An 18,426-nucleotide genomic window follows, 5' to 3' on the forward strand; every position below is an offset into this window, starting at 1 on the left:
CACTTCACCTTCTTTATATGCTGCATTAATTGCTTGGATCTCCTGGTTGTTCCGAGTGGCCAAGATTTCAACGAGAACGCTTTCATCAGTTCCAGCCCCCTGAAAGGATAAAAGACATGTGGCCTTTTAAGAGTTGATAAAGGCACCTCAGGGTGGCTGTGTGCCGACATTCCTGGATGCAAGGCATCGCACTGCTGGGAGATGGGTCAGCGCAGGGGCCTCCAGGCACACCCCTTCAACTCTTGACTAAATGAGGGTGGCTCAGGGAGGAGCTGAAGAAGGGGCCAGAGCTTGAACCAGGAGCAGCCTTAGCCTGCTGTGTCGGGTCCAAAGAAGGAGGGAGCCCTCTCCTCTTCCTAAGGTCTAAGAGTCTCCCTGATGGAAAAGCATAGTAGAGGATTTTCCCAGCAACTCCTTTTGCTCATGGATCTCACTGACCTGAAGCTTGGAACCAGCTTTGCAGCACAAACATTCCACACTATTGGGTGAGGGAGAGTACCCAAAGGGGGCAATTCGTCCTTCTTAAGGCCCATGAAAGTGACAGCGAATTGGCATTTGGTTCTGGGGGCCCTTGTGTCAGACTAGGCTGTGTACTCGTAGCCACTATACTATGCTCGCTCACTCACACATACACACCAATGGAAATCATGATACGGCACTTCTAGTTTTCCCCTCACACAAAGAGCTTTGCTACACGAGACTGTTAATCTCTTCATCTACTTCCTGTTTCGTCACATAATTGAGACCCAAGTTCTACACGAAGAGCTTTCCCTTTTCTACCACCTAACCTCTAGGTGGAGCCGTGATATACCAGAATAGCACAAATACGCATGTAGGAACAGCACTTTGAGAAATAATGCCCCATTTTCCCCCATTTTAAGAAAGAAAGAAAAAAAACCCAGGGAAGTGCTCTTTTTAAAAAAGGTGAAAGTGGAGGATCATGACATCATCTAAAGATCCTGTAAACAACCATGAGTAAGGAAGCACGAGCAGACAATAAATGCCTTGTGTAGAAAAACTCAAGCTCTCTTGCTCTGGATCTGTGATCTGGGCATACTTGGGACAGTTTCCACTTGGACTACTCCTGCAGCATTGGCCCTTTGAGCAAAGAAGCTCTTTGCCCAGGCATATGGCGGCACATCCTAATTACCCACATGTTTAGTTTTTAATCGGTTTTTAATGCTTTATGTGTGTATGTTCTGTGTTTTAGAATTTTAAATTTTGTATACTTGTTTTTACCTCAATTTTAGAATTTCTGTAAACCGCCCAGAGAGCCCTGGCTATGGGAGCGGTATATAAGATAAATAAATAAATAAATAAATAAATAAATAAATAAATAAGCCAAACAGAATCGTGCACTTGGAGGGGGACCTTGTAGGCCATCTAGATCCCTTTTCACCCCAGTCAGCTACAAGATTTGCTTAAGCAAGTTCCCACTCACAAAACCTATATCAGGAAGAGGCCGGACTTCAATACATCCAGCGGTGTAGCTGGGTCATTTTACTTTCTGGATTTTTATTATTTATTTATTATTATTTATTACGTTTATATCCTGCTTTTTCCCCTCCAAGGAATCCAAGGTGGCTACTCCTCTCCATGTTATCCTCACAACCCTGTGAGATAGGTTGGGCTGAGAGTCTGTGATTGGCCCAAAGTCACCCAGTGGGTTTCCATGGCCGAGTAGGGCCTAGAACCCAGATCTCCCGACTCCCAGTCCAACACCTTAGCCACTACACCACACTGATTCATGAGCCCTCCCTGCCCCCTGCCCACCCCTTATGCACCCAAGTGTATTATTTCACTTATTTCAAAAGGTGGAGAGCCAGCCCTGCTGCCTTTGGGGGCCTCCTGTCCATTTTGCTGAGTGAAACCCTGGACCTCTCCTCCAAAGTCCTGCCCTGATGGCACTACGAAATACACCCCTAAGCATGGCAGATAAAGTGAACCAAGAAAAAAAAAAGTTACATCATGTTTTCTCAGTGGGAATTAAAAACAAACAACAAAAAGACCAAACCTCCATGGCTTTCTTCAGCTGCTTCGCATCATACTGCGCTGGTGTCATCATCAGTCCAAGAATAACCTTTCCCAAAGGTCCCGAAACTTCAGATTTCAAGTCTGCCATCAAATCCTGTCATGGGAAACACTCATGAATTTTTGTGAATTGCCCAGACGGCTTTGGCTATTAGGTGATATAAAAATATAATAAAGAAAGAAAAAAGAAGAGAAGAGAAAAGGAAGGAAGGAAGGAAGGAAGGAAGGAAGGAAGGAAGGAAGGAAGGAAGGAAGAAGGAAAGCCAAAACCCTGAAGAGCCATTGCTAGACAGGCTAGATCAGCGGTTTTCAACTGATCCAGACCCAAGACCCACCTCGGACTCCCAACCTGCAACATAGGACTCACTTTCACAATTGCCCAACGTAGTGGCAACAGCTTTGCTGCAACCCATCTGGACTGATCTTCATAGAATCATAGATTTGGAAGGGGCCTACAAGGCCATCAATATATACCAACTGCGCCCTTATCTGGACAGAGATACCTAGCTACAGTTATCCATGCTCTGATAACCTCTCGTGTGGATTACTGCAATGCGTTATATGTGGGGCTGCCTCTGAAAATGGTCCGGAAACTTCAACTGGTACAAAACAGGGCAGCACGGTTACTAACAGGGACTGGCCAATGAGACCACATCACACCAGTCCTTTTCCAGCTTCATTGGCTGCCAGTCTAGGTCCGGGCCCGATTCAAAGTGCTTGTATTAACATTTAAAGCCCTAAACAGCTTGGGGCCAGGCTATCTGAAGGAACGCCTCCTCCCATATGTATCTGCCAGGACCGTAAGGTCATCTTCAGGGGTCCTTCTCTGCGAGCCCCTGCCAAAAGAAGTGAGGCAGGAGGCTACCAGGAGCAGGGCCTTCTCTGCTGTGGCACCCCGGCTGTGGAATGAGCTCCCTATGGAGGTTCGCTTGGCACCTACATTATATGCTTTTAGACACCAGGTGAAGACCTTTTTATTCTCCCAGCATTTTAACAGTCTATAAATAAATTTTAACTCGGCATTTTAAATTTGCAATTTTGCATTGCTGCTGTTTTTATCTGGTTGAGCTTCTATATTGTATTTTATATTATGGTTTTATACTGTTGTTTTATACTTTGAATGTTTTTAATTTTTGTGAACCGCCTAGAGAGCTCCGGCTATTAGGCGGTATAGGAATGTAATAAATAAATAAATAATAACGCCTGCTCAATGCAGGAAACTATGTACATGGGGTTCCCCGGTAGTCACCCTTCCAGAAACTGACCAGGCCTAGACCCACTTAGCTTCATCAAGGATGCAGCCTCCCATGCCATCACACCACATCTTGTGACCCACTTTTGGGTTGCGACCAACTGGTTAAAGACCACAGGGCTAGACAATACTGAATGAGATGGACAGAGGCTCCGCCTCCATATAAAGCTCCTATGTTCCTAAATAGTAGATACTAGCCATGGCCAAAGCAGGAAGGGATGTGCAGAAAAGAGAGGAGGAACACTGTTGCTTGTAAAAACAGATTCTAGCTGTGGGTGGCTCTGCCCGGATGTAACATGATTTCCAGATAGCAACCACAGTTTCACAAGCAGTCCTATTCAGTCTAAATCCAGATAAATTAAAACATACATACAAGAAACAAAGGCGGCCATGTTGGCCATAAGAAACATTCCAAGGTCCACGTAAGTGTAGTACTTCATTAGGCCAACTCAAAGATCACAAAAAATGTGTAAGCTTTCAAGATCACCAGATCTCTTCATTGAGCAAAGTCTTACTAAAAGCATGTGGGGATGGATGAATGTGTGTGTGCTTGTATGTTTGAGGGAAACTGTCTTGGCCTAATAAAGGTATAGCAATATATGGATTTAAGAAGTACAGGCACCCCAAAACAGTGGTCGTTGGTGAGGGTGAGTTTCTCTGCTTTTAAAATATAAGAAACATTTTTTAAATGTATATTGCACAAAAAGGCTGGAAAAACAAGAGCACTCAGCCTAAATACATGGAAGGTACACATCTCATTATCTTTGGCATTTCTACATGAGGCATTTATTTATTTATTTATTTATTTATTTATTTATTATGCTTTTATGCTTCTGCTTATGGATTCTTTGCAGGTTTAAGATCAGCTCCTTTACATGTGCTTTTTTCTGGGATTTTTCTTTCTCTGCTATGTGATATAGCAGAATTGTGCAAATACATAGGCCGTTCAGGGTATACCAGACTTTCCCCAATCTTAAAAAAACCACTGTGATGTTTGCAAAACAAGGGAGAGTCCCTGGAGGATGACGATGTTGTGTAAAGGACCCACAAACTACTGTGAGTGAGCAATCACAAACACACAACAAAAGCCTAGTGTAGAAAGGCTCGTCATCACTGCTCACCTCTTGAATGCTTAAGAGAATGGGCCTAGAAAGCAACTACTGGAGTTCAGATCACAGGTCTTGTCTAGTTACACCATTAATTTATGAAGGCAGCCAATAGAAAGGCAATACTAAGCTGTTCCTTTTAAAAAAAAAAGTGGGGAAGCATTTTGGCTATTTTTGAAGTTTAGCACAACCTAGGGGTGCTGGAGGAAACAGCAGCAAGGGAAAGGAAAGAAAAAATTCAGTGTTTGTGTGTGTGATGGAGGAAAGATTACGTGTAGTAAGTACATCATGCGAATTACCCGGCCGTAATGAGACTTGTATGCCCTTAGGATTTCTTGCCTCTGGTCATTACTCCGCCGTGTGACAACCTCAATGATAGCATCTTCATCAGTGCCTGAAACCCAAACATACAGAAACTATGACTCATCTAGTTTTTCACAGCTCATGAGACTTAGCTCTAGATGGAAAGAATGTTTGGGTTTGATTCCCACACTCACCTAGAGAGCAACACACTGGCTGTGTTGCACGTAACAACTGGCACGTAACAAGAACCAACCATGTGTAAATTTCCTCACAGGGTTTCTTGTTATGGTGGCACCTGAATATTCAGGTGCAGCTGGGGTGTGCCGTAGCTTCTCATTATGTGTGAACCCAGTGAAAGTGGGTTGTTGTGGTGGGTTGACAAGCCACCTACAACCCTAAAACAGCCCATAGGTTCTGGATGGCTTGTCAACCACCCCAACGAACCACCCTTGCTGGGTTTACAGATAACGAGAAGCCACAGCAGGGGTTTTGATTAGCAACCTGGCAGTCATGGGCACTCCAACACACCATGGCTAATAAGTCACAGTGGGCTGCAGTGACTGTGCAAAGGGGTGGGAAATATTCACTCACGGTCAAGCTTAACATCACATTGGACAAAAAACATATTTGCATTTTCTAGCTCTCTATAAATATGCAGAATTCAAGATTTTGCCTGCGCCAACCTAGTTCTGAGGCATATATTCCCTCTGCCACATCACAGGTTATAGACCTTTGCAGGAGGGGAGCAAATGGCCCTGTAAAGCTGACCAAAGAAACTGCAGGCAAGAAGCTTGGGTCCTCTCCACTTAGACTGAACCAAGGAACTTGGAGGGGATGAAAAATTAAAAGGGGTGCAGAGGGCTATTTCTGCTTACAGCATTCACACAACATCAATTAATCCCTGGCTTTGGCAACAGCTGAAGTTTAAGAAACTAATGGATTCTTGGAGACCTAAAAGCAACCTGGTCCCTCTAGAGACAAAGTGAAGCCTGGGCCCTCCACGTTGCATAAGTGGTACTGAGAGCTTAGAAGGTCAAGGTGGACCCTCACACTGCAATACAGCTAAGTTGTCAGGACTGCAAGGAGGAGTAGCAGCCTGGCAGCATTTCTGCTTGAGAATGGCCCATCATGAACAACTGTGCTGTGATGTAGGATCATTTCCAGAGACATTCCTGGTTAAAAAAGAAAAAAAGATATCTGTCCCTACTAAGGCAGAAGAAAGAATGCAGGCCACCCTTTACCTCCTTGTATCTACAGTAAACACCTGCCCCCTTGAAACATTTTAGCAATTTCACCAACTCCTGAAGATCTTTGGAGACTGTCTAGAGCCAATTCCCAACGCACCCTCCACATCCTGAGAAACTCTGGGGTGAATATTTCTATCCCAGATTTCAATAAAGAAAGATACCCTAGATAACACAAAATGATTGAGTAACCCTTCCTCAAGTACTTTGTCCCATAAGCAAGCATACAAATAGTGAGTCACTGGGGAACCAATCCCTAACACTTTCTTCTACTGTCATTTCACAACTTTGCATTCTTTGTTGACATTGTAAGGGAAAGTTGGTAGACTATGCCAAGTAGGGGCACATGGGTGATGTAGTGTGGGAAGAGGGTTCCTTTTAATTAACTTTTATGGTTTCATAGAATATCAGGGACGCCAAAGGGAGGATGACACCTTGCTGGGGGAGAAAAGACAGACACCAGGCCCAGACGATATCTGTCAAACCGCCTTGAGTGATGAGGCAACTCCGAGGAGGTGCAAAGTTAGCCTGAAGAACAAAGCCGGGGGCAGGAGGGGAGAGCAGGTGAAAAGAGTATAAAAAGGGGTTTGCCTTAACCATGGTGTGGTCAGCTGGTGAGAGGAATGTGTGACGGAGAGAGATGCGATCTACCCTGGTGTAAGTTAGACACAATAAGTTTTATTGTTTTTAGCCTGTTACTGGGTTCTTATGTTATGCATGCTTTTATATTTTATTAAGTCTACCTCATGTATCACCTACCCATAGCCTGAATAAAAGGTCTTAAACCTCACTTTGGTGAGCTTGTGAGTGCCTGTGTCCGGGATCCGTGTTAAATCCAGTAAGAGCCAGTTCATACGCTGCCCGCGCTTCTCTACGGACATTTCTCCTGATTTGGCTTATTACCCTAAGAGCTAGTAGGGTGTCATGGCTAAAGTATATGACACAGAGTACAAGGGAGACTTGCAACAATAAGTTGCAGTGTGGAGTGCTCCTATTTAGGGTTTTAGCCAGCCAGACAGCCATGTCCTCTTTCAGGATACTCCATTCCATTTCACACTGTGCTAAGCTACACTAAGCTATATGTGTGGAAGTGCCATTAAAATCTAGGGCCCAAAGGGTGCAACTATACCTTACATTGACAAATGCGAATTCTTGGGCCAGCACATGAATATAGGTATAGAGGAAAAATTGTACGAGAGGGCCGGTGGGTGCTTAACCTTCCAGCACTTTGACTTTTCTGAAAATCTTGCCCACCACCTCCATCTTTTCCCTGTGTCATGTTGGTCTTGGAACCAAATTGGGCAGTGGGTGTAGGTTTAAAAATGGGCAGAGAGGGGGCCCTGCTAAGGATGAATCGGTGAAAGGGAGGAGGGTTCAGTACACCTTGTCCACTTGTTTATTTTCTTTTCCAAGTGACCTTCCTCACATTTCAGGCCAAACAAATATAATTCAATCTTAAGTGTAAAACTAAAAGCAAAATGTTGCTCTGATCTGCCTCCTCCCATCACTTATGGTCCACAGCAGGAGTAGACAATTCATGGCCCTCGAGATAATTTTGGCCTACATCTCACATTACCCCTCACCATTGGCTATGCTGGCCAGGGCTGATGGGAGTTGTAGGCCAAAGCATCTGGAGGGCTACAAGTTGTCCACCCTTGGTCTGCAGTAACTTTCTCCTTTCTTGGAGATTACGTTTAGGATGAATCAAGAGCATATCACTTGCAAATCACATCAGCAGTTTCTCAACATGGTTCTGCAGTAGGCCATATTCTTCTTTTCTTCCTGCCAAACAGACCCACATGATGGCAAGAGATTTCATAGAAACTAAAGTTGCAGCATGCAGTAATTTAGTCAAAAAATGATTCACGACATGCTTCACAGTACAGTAAAATATACATGGAGTGTGGAGTTCAGAAGCAACAGAAGCTCACCTGACCTTAGATATGTAAGAGAAAAGGAAAAACACGGCAATCTGTGAAATGAGGGGGACGGGACTGAATTATTTGGCTAATCTATGTGTACCCTGGAGGAATAATAGCTTCAATGTGAAATAAAAAAGATGTGTGTCTCCTGGGATACTGCAACCACCATCAGAGGTACACTTAGCAACTTTCTAATATTCTGTCTTATTCTTCCCTTCTTTCTATCAACTATTCTCACCACTTGCCTTCACTCAAAGACGCTCTGAACAACTCAACAACCAACCATGGGCTTTCAAGGTGTTTTGTTCGAGAAAAATATGCCACACTGTATGGTTAACAAGACACCCTGAGGAAAATGCCCTGGGCTCCGACAACACGCTAACCCACGGTTCAACAACAACCCACAAGGCCTGTTCAGACAATACACTAAGCCATGGTTAGGCCACCAGCCCTTTTGCAGCAAGTGGTTAGTGAGCGTGTTTAAGCCGTGGTTATGTAGACACCATGGTTAGGAATGGTTAACACGACATGCTAAGTCATGTTCACACAATACTTTCAGCCATAATGTTTAGCTCAAAACGCTTAACCATCATGGTTTAGTGTGTTGTCTGAACAGGACCACAGTCATTACGGAGTGTTATGTGAACTCAGTCAATGTGTTCAGCATTGGAGGCAGCTAAAGAAACAGTTCAGAGGCTATAACTCAAACAACGTATCCCAAGATTTAGCACAGTAAGATGCTAAACGTATCCTAAGATTTAGCACAGTAAGCATCCTTCCCACATCAGATGCCTTCCAGAAGTGTTGGACTACAACTCTTAGCACCCCCCTATTTCTCTGACAATACCAGAAACTCCCCCTTGGCTGTTGAATGTCCTAAAAAAAAAGAGGGGGTTTCTCCAACATGCATCTCTAGTATTGATTCCCCCTCTTCTCTGACAAATTTAGCTTCTTCTTTTAGTGTGTGGGAGCTAATTTCCCCTGACTCACGGCAAAAATCAATCCACCGATTACTCCTACATTATTTTCATTTCTAAATAAAATAAGTTGACAATAATGCTACCAAACACCACCACCATATGCAATTGCTTGAAAAGGGGGTGGGTTATCAAACTTATAAGAAGGTTGATCATTTTTTAGCAACTCTCTCCAGGACAATTCTTCCCTCCGTCTATAAACGAGAGCTATTGATACAGTGGCACCATCTACTGGATATCAGAGGAAGCAGCAAGCTAAGAAATCTCATTTGGTCACAGGAGGACATCTCCTCCCCTAACTTTGACATGAGGAGAAAAGGTGGAGAGAATTGGGGCACTTTTGCCAGGGTACAGCATGGTTGCTACAAAGACTTGTATGGAATCAATTAGAACTGCATGCAGCATTTTTCTAGAGTCATAGGAATAGGAAGGCAACCAAGTCACCTCAGAAATATATCCTTCCTTTCTTTAAACTAAGAGGTGTAAGTATCCTTGTAAGGCTTGCCAGCTTTTACTGCAAGCATAAGGACCAATGAGAAGGCATTGTGCAACTGTTCTATCTTTTTCTCTTTAACAGATTTTCTGTGTTAAGGAAAACAAGGGGGAAAGTGGTGGGAAACACAGGGATGGTCACAAGTAGAAGACAGCAGCATCTGGCCGTGCCCCCACGCCCCATAAGAACGACCGTGAATGAGGCAGGGCAATGGCGCCATAAATGCCTTGTCTGGAAGCACTCCAGGAGTTTTAGCCACTAAATATGTATTGAAATTTCCCTTTTGCAAGTCCAGGAAGCTGGCCTGAAGGGTGAAGCAATTTACATCTTTGAAGCACTGCCTTCCAGTATCTGTGCCTTTCTGGAAATTTTAAAAACACTTCAGATTCTTATTTCATAAGAACCTCGTGATGCAAATGAGTAACTAATACTATCACTTCCTGTAACTGTACGCTGGGTCTTTTCTAGAATAGCATACTTTTATGTACATATGTGTGTAGCCTGACAGTATTTACATTATTTTTGATCAAGAGGGAGAGCAATCCTATGGGCCCTAGACAGTGTCTTGGGGGGGGGGGGGGGGCAATAGTACAGTTCGGATTCCAGTATCCAAGGTCGGAGGCAGTGCTCCAACCTTGGACCCATGAGCCCAAGCTCCCCTCTCCCTTCCGTTCGCAGCCAGCACGGAGAGAACTGCGCCAGCTGCTTCTCTGAGGTTTCAAAAGTGACCTTGGAAAGGATGCGATCCTGTGGGAGGGGCAGGACTGGGGAAGGGGGGGATACGAGTGATCCCCAGCTTTCCGCAAACTCTGCCCCTCCCCGATGTTTCAGCTAGACAGGTGAAAAAGCCCATCTAGCAAAAAGGCAGAGCAGGAGGAGCACAGAGGCAAATACTCACATTCCCCATTGGATGGCTATAAGCCAAGGAGTTGGGAGGCTTACAGTCATCCTCTTAGGAACACAGACAGCTGCCTTATACTGAGTAAGACCCTTGGTCCATCAAGCCCAGTATTGTCGACACTGATTGGCAGTAATGGCTCTCCAGGGTTTCAGGTGGGTTTTTTTCCCAGCCCTACCTGGAGATGCTCCCCAAATATGTATTCAGAATCTAAACTATCCAACATCTATCTTACTAACCATAAGCAGCAAAATCCAGTATAGAACCCAGAGTGTAACTAACAGGCCACACACCTGGCTCCCCTAAACCTAAAATCAACCAGCACTTGAGACAAATGTAATCCTTCCGATACAACTGGCACCTCCGTATAATTTCCTCCCAAATCATCCCCTTTAAGCAGAACCACTGTTCTGCACTTGCCGTCTGGGGGCGCAATGATCACAAAGGAGCAGTAGAGTAACAAGACATCTGACTCAACGAAGGAGAAATGAGCTGCTTCAAATGGCTGTGCAGGGAAGAGGTGGGCAGAAAGTAGATCTCCAGATGTTTTGAACATTAGCTCCCAGCATTCCTGACCACTGCCCATGCTGGCAGGGGCATCTGGGATTTTAAGTACAAACGGTCTGGAGATCTACCATCTGCCCACCCCTAGGCTAGGGTACATATCCAGAAGTAGATTTACTCATATGTCAGCACTTCAACCTGCTGCATGAAGCAGCTAGCTTGGCAGGAACAACACTTACTGGGATATCTGTCCACCTGTGAGAAAGTTGCGTAGTACCTTTAAATCAACAAGCGACTTTATTGGAAAAAAACCCCTAGAAATAGAGTCCGACTTAAAAGACACTATGCAGGGTGAGGTGCAGACCACGCCAGCCATCCTTAGTATGTGCTTGGCAAACCATGGGGTACGAGAATGGGGGAAGTTGATGTAGAATTACACACTTAAAGATTCCAGGTTGGAAAAACTCTGCTTCAGTGAAGTTTGGACTTTTAAGACATTCAAACATTCTTCCCATCTTGCAAGCCTATCCGTATTGTTTTCGCACAGGGTAAAAAGGGCGACTGGGTTTCCTCAGTCTGCATAAATGCCAAAACCTTCACAAAGGCTTACATACCAAAACCCTTCATTGCTTTCCTTAGCACTTTGGCGTCTCCATCAGCGTTGAAATCTGCAGCTGGACGAATGGTTCCTTTCAGCTACGGAAACAGAAATTTAGATTGAAACCAGGCCTAACGAAGGGCGGCAGGGACGGGGGGAGAAAAAGAGAAAAGGGCAAAGCAGCTATCAGGGATAGAGCAAGCTGGGAAATTACAATCCTCTTGTTTATGAAAAGAAAAACAGGCAAGCCAGAAAAAGAGCGTCCAAATAATGGTAATTTTAAAAATCCCCCATATGCACGATTGCATTAAAAAAAAGCAGCAAATGTAAAGAAACAGAGAGCATCTAGATAGATTTCATTCCCATGCATCCCCTAGAGTCGGCGTGGGAGAGGTTGTCCTTGTCTTTCAATGGCAGTTCAGGCCCCCCAAAGCATCCTTCCAGCCACCCCACCTGTTTTTTGAACATAAATTCAGTCTGGTGGACAAACGTCTCCATGAACTGACCACAGGGCCCCTTGAATCAAGGTCTGCTAAGAGCTTCACATGCACAAGAACTAGGGTGAGTTCACACAGTCTGTTCTAGCAATGGCAATTGCCACAACATCTTAATTAAAGCCTCTCAGTTTGCGTCCTACCATTAGGCAGTTGAATGGCATGACGCGAGGATAATCTGTGCTGATCAGAAGGTTTACTTGTTGAAGCAATCAAGTGATAGCTGTAATTATCACATGAAACATGCGACACATGAATTCACCCTTTGAATGGGATTAGTAGATGCTCAATAGCTTGCCTATTTTTCAAAACAGAAAAAGAAAGCCCGTCTATTTATAACCTGACCTTACAAAGTGGCACTATGGATTGTTTTGTTGGAAGCACTCCATTAAAGCAAGGGAGATACAAGGATCCAGAAGGCACATTTCTGCTACCCTATAGCTTTAAATAAGCTCTCATGAGTCTGCACGGAAGCAGACTAAGGGTAATCGTGCAGTGTGCATATGAGCACCTAAAACTGAATACCTTCATAGGGCAGACTTTGCATCTTACCAATAGAGATATTCCATATTAAAGTGTACTGGGAAGATACCAGCATCTTAATAGGTTAGTTCATAAGCACGCACAAGACCAGAGGGGGGCGGGGGGAGGAAAAAGGAAAGGTTCTCTATGAAGCCATATTGGTTAAAACAAAAAAGAGCAGGTTTAAAAGGTGTTTGGTCATAGTAGTAGTGGTAGCCCACCAAACAGGAAGGGCAGCCAAGAGTCCGAAAAGAAAGGGGTCAGCAGCACGCAGAGTGAAGCAGCTGTGGTGTTCAAGCCAGCAAGGCACGGACAGGGGGCAGGGAGGGGGTGGGTTCTGACCTCTACTTTGGCCACTGCACTAAGTTCCCACATCTGATAGGCCACCTGCGCCGCTTCGGGGAAGAACTCACCTGCGGCACTGAAATGGGAGGGGATAGGAGGACACGAGGTCTATGAACATGGTGAAGACACAGAAACACAGGGTCTTGTGCAAGTCAGCAGGTGCCGTTCTCACCCCTCCCCGCTCCCTCCATTCCCAAGAAGCAAAACAGCCTCGCAGACCCACCTGAACATGACTCTAACTTACAAATCCTTAGTTTTAAGTTAGCCACGGCTGCATTTTAGGTTTAAGTAAGCCTTGTAAATAAGCCAGAATCTGCAAAATGTACTAGCCTGCTGTGGCGTGGCACTGGAGGAATAAAGAGCCCCACCCTTCTCTCCTGCTGCAATCTGCTAACATTTTTTATGCTGGGTGCAGAAGAAGGGGGCTTCCCTCCTCAAGCGACCAGCTTGTTTGTTTATGCTGGATGCAAGAAAGGGATGGAGCACCTTAAAAAAGAGAACTTATTCCTCCTTAGCAGGTGCGAATCAGGACCACGATGGGAAGCAAAGGGCTAAAAAGTCCCTCCTCCCATCCACCCAATGCTAAGATCCTAATAGGATCCCTTGCGCTTACTTTTCAGTAAGAAAAAAGCACCGATGGAGCTGCTTGCTACATACTGAAGGTGACATGGACTTTAGCCCTTAGAAGAAAAGGAAGAGCTCCCCATGAACACGGACATCGTATGCGACACACATCAACTCCCACCAGCCCCAGCCACCAGGGCCAGTGCTCAGGGATTATGGGAGTCCAAAACATCTGCAGGGCAACAGGCTGCCTATCCCTGGTCTCAAGTGCATCATTGATGCAACGTCACAGTTCAGATCCTGCACTGACACAGTATATGGCAGAAGACTGGATCAGGTCCTGGCATGGAGACGTAGAAAGAAAGTGGAAGCTGACCGGTTTCAGCCCACGGCTACTAGGGATAGACCCTCTACCAGGCACAAAGGGGAGCAATCATCTGTCTGCTGACTACAAAACGTAAAATACATTGTGCAGTGCTCCTAGCGTATTCTCTAGCTGCAAATCTCCATCAGAATCACATTATATGAGATTCAAAATGAGAACATTAAAATGACTTTTTTGTCTGGTCCAATATATGTCCAGCTCTTGAATCATAGTCAGTTCAGGACCATGGAATGATCCCCCGAGGATCCCAGGTAGAGACTTTTGTAGCCAAAACCTAACAAATCTACCAAAACCAGGCTGAAATCCTCGGGTGGAGGGAGCCTTGCTATGTGACAAATTCGGATGAAAAGCTTCTTTCATATCCCAATTTGGGAAGGTTGCCTTTTGACAGGGGTGCACAACCCACGGGCTGCATGTGGTTCTGAGACACCCACCAACAAATCCCCTTCCCCGACTGGTGATCGGGGTCTCTGCAATGGGAAGGAGCTTCCTTGCCCCCAGCAACTCTGGTGGTGGGGAAGCAGCGATACCTGCCAGGTTTGCTGGGAGGAGGGTAGGCTTTCGTCTCCCCCTACCTCGGCAACTCCAAAGGAGCCACACTCTCCGCAGTGTTCTTGCACAGGATCGCTGGGATGGAGGTGAGGTTAAAGCCCCTTATCCCTACCCCAGTGTATGTACATGTGCATCGTACGCACATCATACACACAAGCCAGCACTGGAGCCAAAGAACGGGTTGTGCACCCCTGCCTTTGGGCTTTGTCACAGAGGAGAGATGCTTTGATTTGCAATTCTAAAAGGATTTTGGCAACTAAAGGCTAATAACAAGCATGTGTTTTTCAGAAATGAAAGAGGACATTAAAACTGTACAGGACTCTTTGGAATAAAACGAATAAATTAGTTCTGTTTTTAAAAAAACAGAAACTGAACTTCTTTGTTTCCCATCTACATTGTGCCCCCTCCCCCAACAAACAAACACACACACACACACAGTCAAAGGCAAAACTCCCAGTGTCTTGGCAGGTAAGCCCACTGTGATAACATCTCGTTTGGCCTCATGCTACAGTATGGTGGTTTCCCAAGGATTATGATTTTAACCCATCAATGGGCAGCACTCCACTCATGACAGAATGCCTCCTTTCTAGTTTTGTTGGGAGAAGTAAAAGGCAGGGGGCAATTATTAACTAGGAGTAGGGCTTACTCATCATCTCCCCCGCAGAGCTTCAGCAGCGCCTTTTTGTACTCGCCAGATGTATCACTCTGCAAAGAAAGGAAGACAAAAGACAAGAGGTCAGGTTTGAAATACACCTAACTCCTACAACATCTACTATAGACAAGCCATCAAAAGACACTGTCCAGAAGTCCACAGTTAGGGTGGTTCAAACTATGATACATTTCCCCAGTCCAAGGGAGAGAAAGAGAGATTATGAACTACATTTTAGGTCACTGAGTTATGGAACCCCTTTGTTCTCTCCCCAGAGGAAATTAAAGCACAGCATATGAAACCCTGTCAAGAAGAAATAATGCCCCCTCCATCCAACAATGTCATAGATCAGCCTTCCTCAACTTGGATGTTACAATAAATTCCAGATACTTAGTGCATGTTGATATTTACTGGTAATTCTTAAGATTTTAGGAGGTTCACTGGGAAATGTGCGTGTGTGTGTGTCAGGAAGTGTTATTTAAAAGTTATTCAATGTCCTCTCTGCTATAAAACAGCCTCCCCCGACCTGCTGCCACCGCCCGCCCCCCAGATGTTTTAGATTACATCTTCCAGCATTCCTGTCCATAGACCATGCTGGCTGGAGCTGATGGGACCTGGAAGCTAAAAACATCAAGAGAAAGGGTGAGCAATAAACAGCCCCAGCCCCACTCCCACCCCGAAGAACACTGAATGTAAAATACAAACGCACACACATATATTTCTGGAAATTTCTTCAAATGTGCAAGCTTCTTGAACCAGAATCCAGTTTAAAAAAAACCACCACCAAAGTCCTTTAGTTACATGAGAAGGATTCACACTGGAAAAGATGCATTGTTCCCCAAGAGGGGATACATGTATGCCAAAAAGACCAGGCGGGGTTCGGATGACACGCTAAGCCACGGTGCTTAAGCATTTTGAGCTAAACATGGCTTAGCATGTTGTGTGAACCATAACTTAGTGTGTTGTGTGAATAATTCCTAACCATGGTGGCTAAATAACCATGATTTAACCTAACCAGCCTAACCATGGCCTAGCATGTTGTCTGAACAGGCTCAGTAAAGTTTAACCCAAACTGCTGCTCCCTAAGGTTATCCAAGCCTTTCCCCAAGGTTATCCAAGCCTGCTAAAGATCACTCCAAAACATAACATGAGATAAGCAAGAATGGGACATTCCATTGCAAAGCAGAAAGAAAAGGAGGTGGTAGCAATGAAAAGAAGTTGTTTCTGTTTCTCTAGCGCATCATATGCAACTCACTCACTCGGTATTTACCTCAATCATGTGATGCAGGGACTTCTCGTATTTAGTCCGGAATATCTCCCGGATGTCCAGCATGTCAAGCTCACTGCGCGACACCATGATACGAATCAACGTGTTGTCTCTCGTCCCTAAGCCCTGCGACAGACCCACAAAGATCACAACAATCCCAAAGTAGAGGGGGATGTCAGTTTGCTTGAAGGCATTAATGAATGCAGGAACAGATAGCCATGGTATAGAAAAGCCCATTAAGAGTCTCCAATACCTTATTTGTCCAAAAATTATCGTGATATTTCCCCATACACATATGAAATATTTGGAAATGCTTGTTGTACAACATCACCAACCAAATCTTAGGGGGTAGAAATGAATTGCTATCTGTCTAATTATGTACGTCTGGTGCTGCACACATATACACACAGCTCTGAAAATCCTCCTGCTCTGGGTATTGATAAGACTATAAGCGTTGCTCACATTCACATGAAGTCAGTTTACAATATAGCAGCCCATTTGCCCACCTCCAGGCCCCCAACTCAGAACTGCTGAGTACTATTTTCGGAGGAAATACTATGTTGCTTCTGGTTGCTCCCTATGGAAGAGCGAATGCACATGTAAACCTGGTTTATTATAAAGCACTTTGTCCATTCATTAATAAAACGTTTAAAACACACTGGCATTATTACTTGAAATATCCGAGAGAGCAGGGTTGGGAACCGCATATTGTGCTGGACTTGTGTCTTTACTTGTTAAGGAGAGTCAATGTGGTTTCCCACTATAGGAAAATGTATAATGTATCCCAAACCTTGCTTTGGAATACTGCTCAGAAACTGCATTTCTTATTGAAGGGAAGTGACTTGTCACATATAAAAATTGCTTTGTTGGCTACGATACCTTCTAAAATCAAGAAGATTTTCCCTACAACTAGTGTTGTTGACTGCAGTAGTAATTACTGATTGGTACATTTGAGACTGTTTTAACTTTAGTAGTTTAAATGTTGTTTTTATGATTGGTTGGTTAGGCTTTGTTTTAGTTAGATGACCTTTTAGTAACAGTATATTGTTCTAAATATGATGGTCCAAATATAGTTTGTCAGTAGAATTGTTTAAGAACAATGGCTGAAACAATAAATTGGAAACCTATGTTTGTAGTGAGATTGTCTATTCACCACTAGGTCATGTCATAGGACCCGCTAAGGAAACCAATGCAAACATATTTACAAGTTTTAACATTAGTGGGTGTATATGTGTGAATAGGAAATGTTAACACTTGTAAATACATTTTCACAGGTTTCCTTATTGGGTCCTATATGAATGAACATTCTCATTTTCCCCACACACAGAACACTCCTTGTCTCAGAGTTTCTATTAGTGTTGTTTACACAACGGGACTCGTCTCTGCACATAATAAACTCATGTATGGCGAAAGGCAGAGCCTGCTGCCGCCTGCCATAAGCACATTTACTGTACAAGCTTTGCTGTTTGAACAGGGCTCTTGTGCCAAAGGCCAGCCCCAAAAGCTGTTTTAAATGCAAGCACCAGCATAAGAGAAGAAATAATAGACTAATTTCCCTAGCATTCTCAGAATCCTTTCCTTCAATGAACGGCCGCATTCTGTATTCTGACATCCAACGAGAAGAGCTTCCACCTTAAAGGATGGAGGTTCAAAATAGGCCTGAGGTAAGGTCTATTTCTTTTTTAGGAATTATCCACTATAATACTTACTTAATAAAGGTCACAGGTGGGGTTTTATTTTTAAAACCCAAATTACAGAAGTGGCTAAGTGATTGTTCTTTGAAACCCAATAGGCCACTGTGAATTTTAATTAGAGAATTATATCACTCAGAACTCTTAGACTTGAGAGGCATATTCCAGGTATTTGGCTGTTCCCAGTACACCCAGTTTCTAGAACCACTATACATTTATACTGAAAGGTCTCAATTCATCATTACTCAAATATCATTAGATAAGCATTAAGATGGGGAAAATGCCGAAGAGAATTTCCCTACTAGTGGTAATAGCAGCATGGGCGGGTGGAAATCTTTGCTAGGAATACAGGAGGGGGAATACTGATCACCTCACTCCTCAGCTGTTATTTAGACCCAATACGGATATTAGAAGAAAAAGAACCAGACCAGTTAAAAGGAAATCACATACTTAATATTGTCTCTAGCTTGGCCCTCAAATCCTAATCCTAGCAGTTCATAAGAACATAAGAAGAGCCCTGCTGGATCAGACCAAGGGTTGACCTAGCCCAGCACTCTGTACACACAGCAGCCAAACAGCTGTCGACCAGGAACCCAGAAGGAGAACAAAGGAGGACAGCACTCTACTGC

The 18,426-nt window shown here is 44.3% G+C and overlaps 1 protein-coding gene across 2 annotated transcripts in view; it reads right to left on the bottom strand.

Annotated features, from left to right (window-relative positions):
* Positions 1-18,426, bottom strand: part of ANXA6 (annexin A6) — a 58,120-nt gene that overhangs the window by 17,381 nt on the left and 22,313 nt on the right. For both annotated transcript variants that reach the window (XM_063120869.1, XM_063120868.1), the window contains exons 12-18: positions 16,110-16,232; positions 14,837-14,895; positions 12,687-12,765; positions 11,345-11,426; positions 4,689-4,783; positions 2,015-2,128; positions 9-99 (exon numbers count right to left, since the gene is read on the bottom strand). In XM_063120869.1, coding sequence (XP_062976939.1) covers positions 9-99; positions 2,015-2,128; positions 4,689-4,783; positions 11,345-11,426; positions 12,687-12,765; positions 14,837-14,895; positions 16,110-16,232 — 643 coding nt within the window. The remainder of the gene's footprint in view (positions 1-8; positions 100-2,014; positions 2,129-4,688; positions 4,784-11,344; positions 11,427-12,686; positions 12,766-14,836; positions 14,896-16,109; positions 16,233-18,426) is intronic.

The sequence above is a fragment of the Elgaria multicarinata genome, chromosome 3 (genome assembly GCF_023053635.1).
Source record: "Elgaria multicarinata webbii isolate HBS135686 ecotype San Diego chromosome 3, rElgMul1.1.pri, whole genome shotgun sequence".
Taxonomy (NCBI): Eukaryota; Metazoa; Chordata; class Lepidosauria; order Squamata; family Anguidae; genus Elgaria; species Elgaria multicarinata.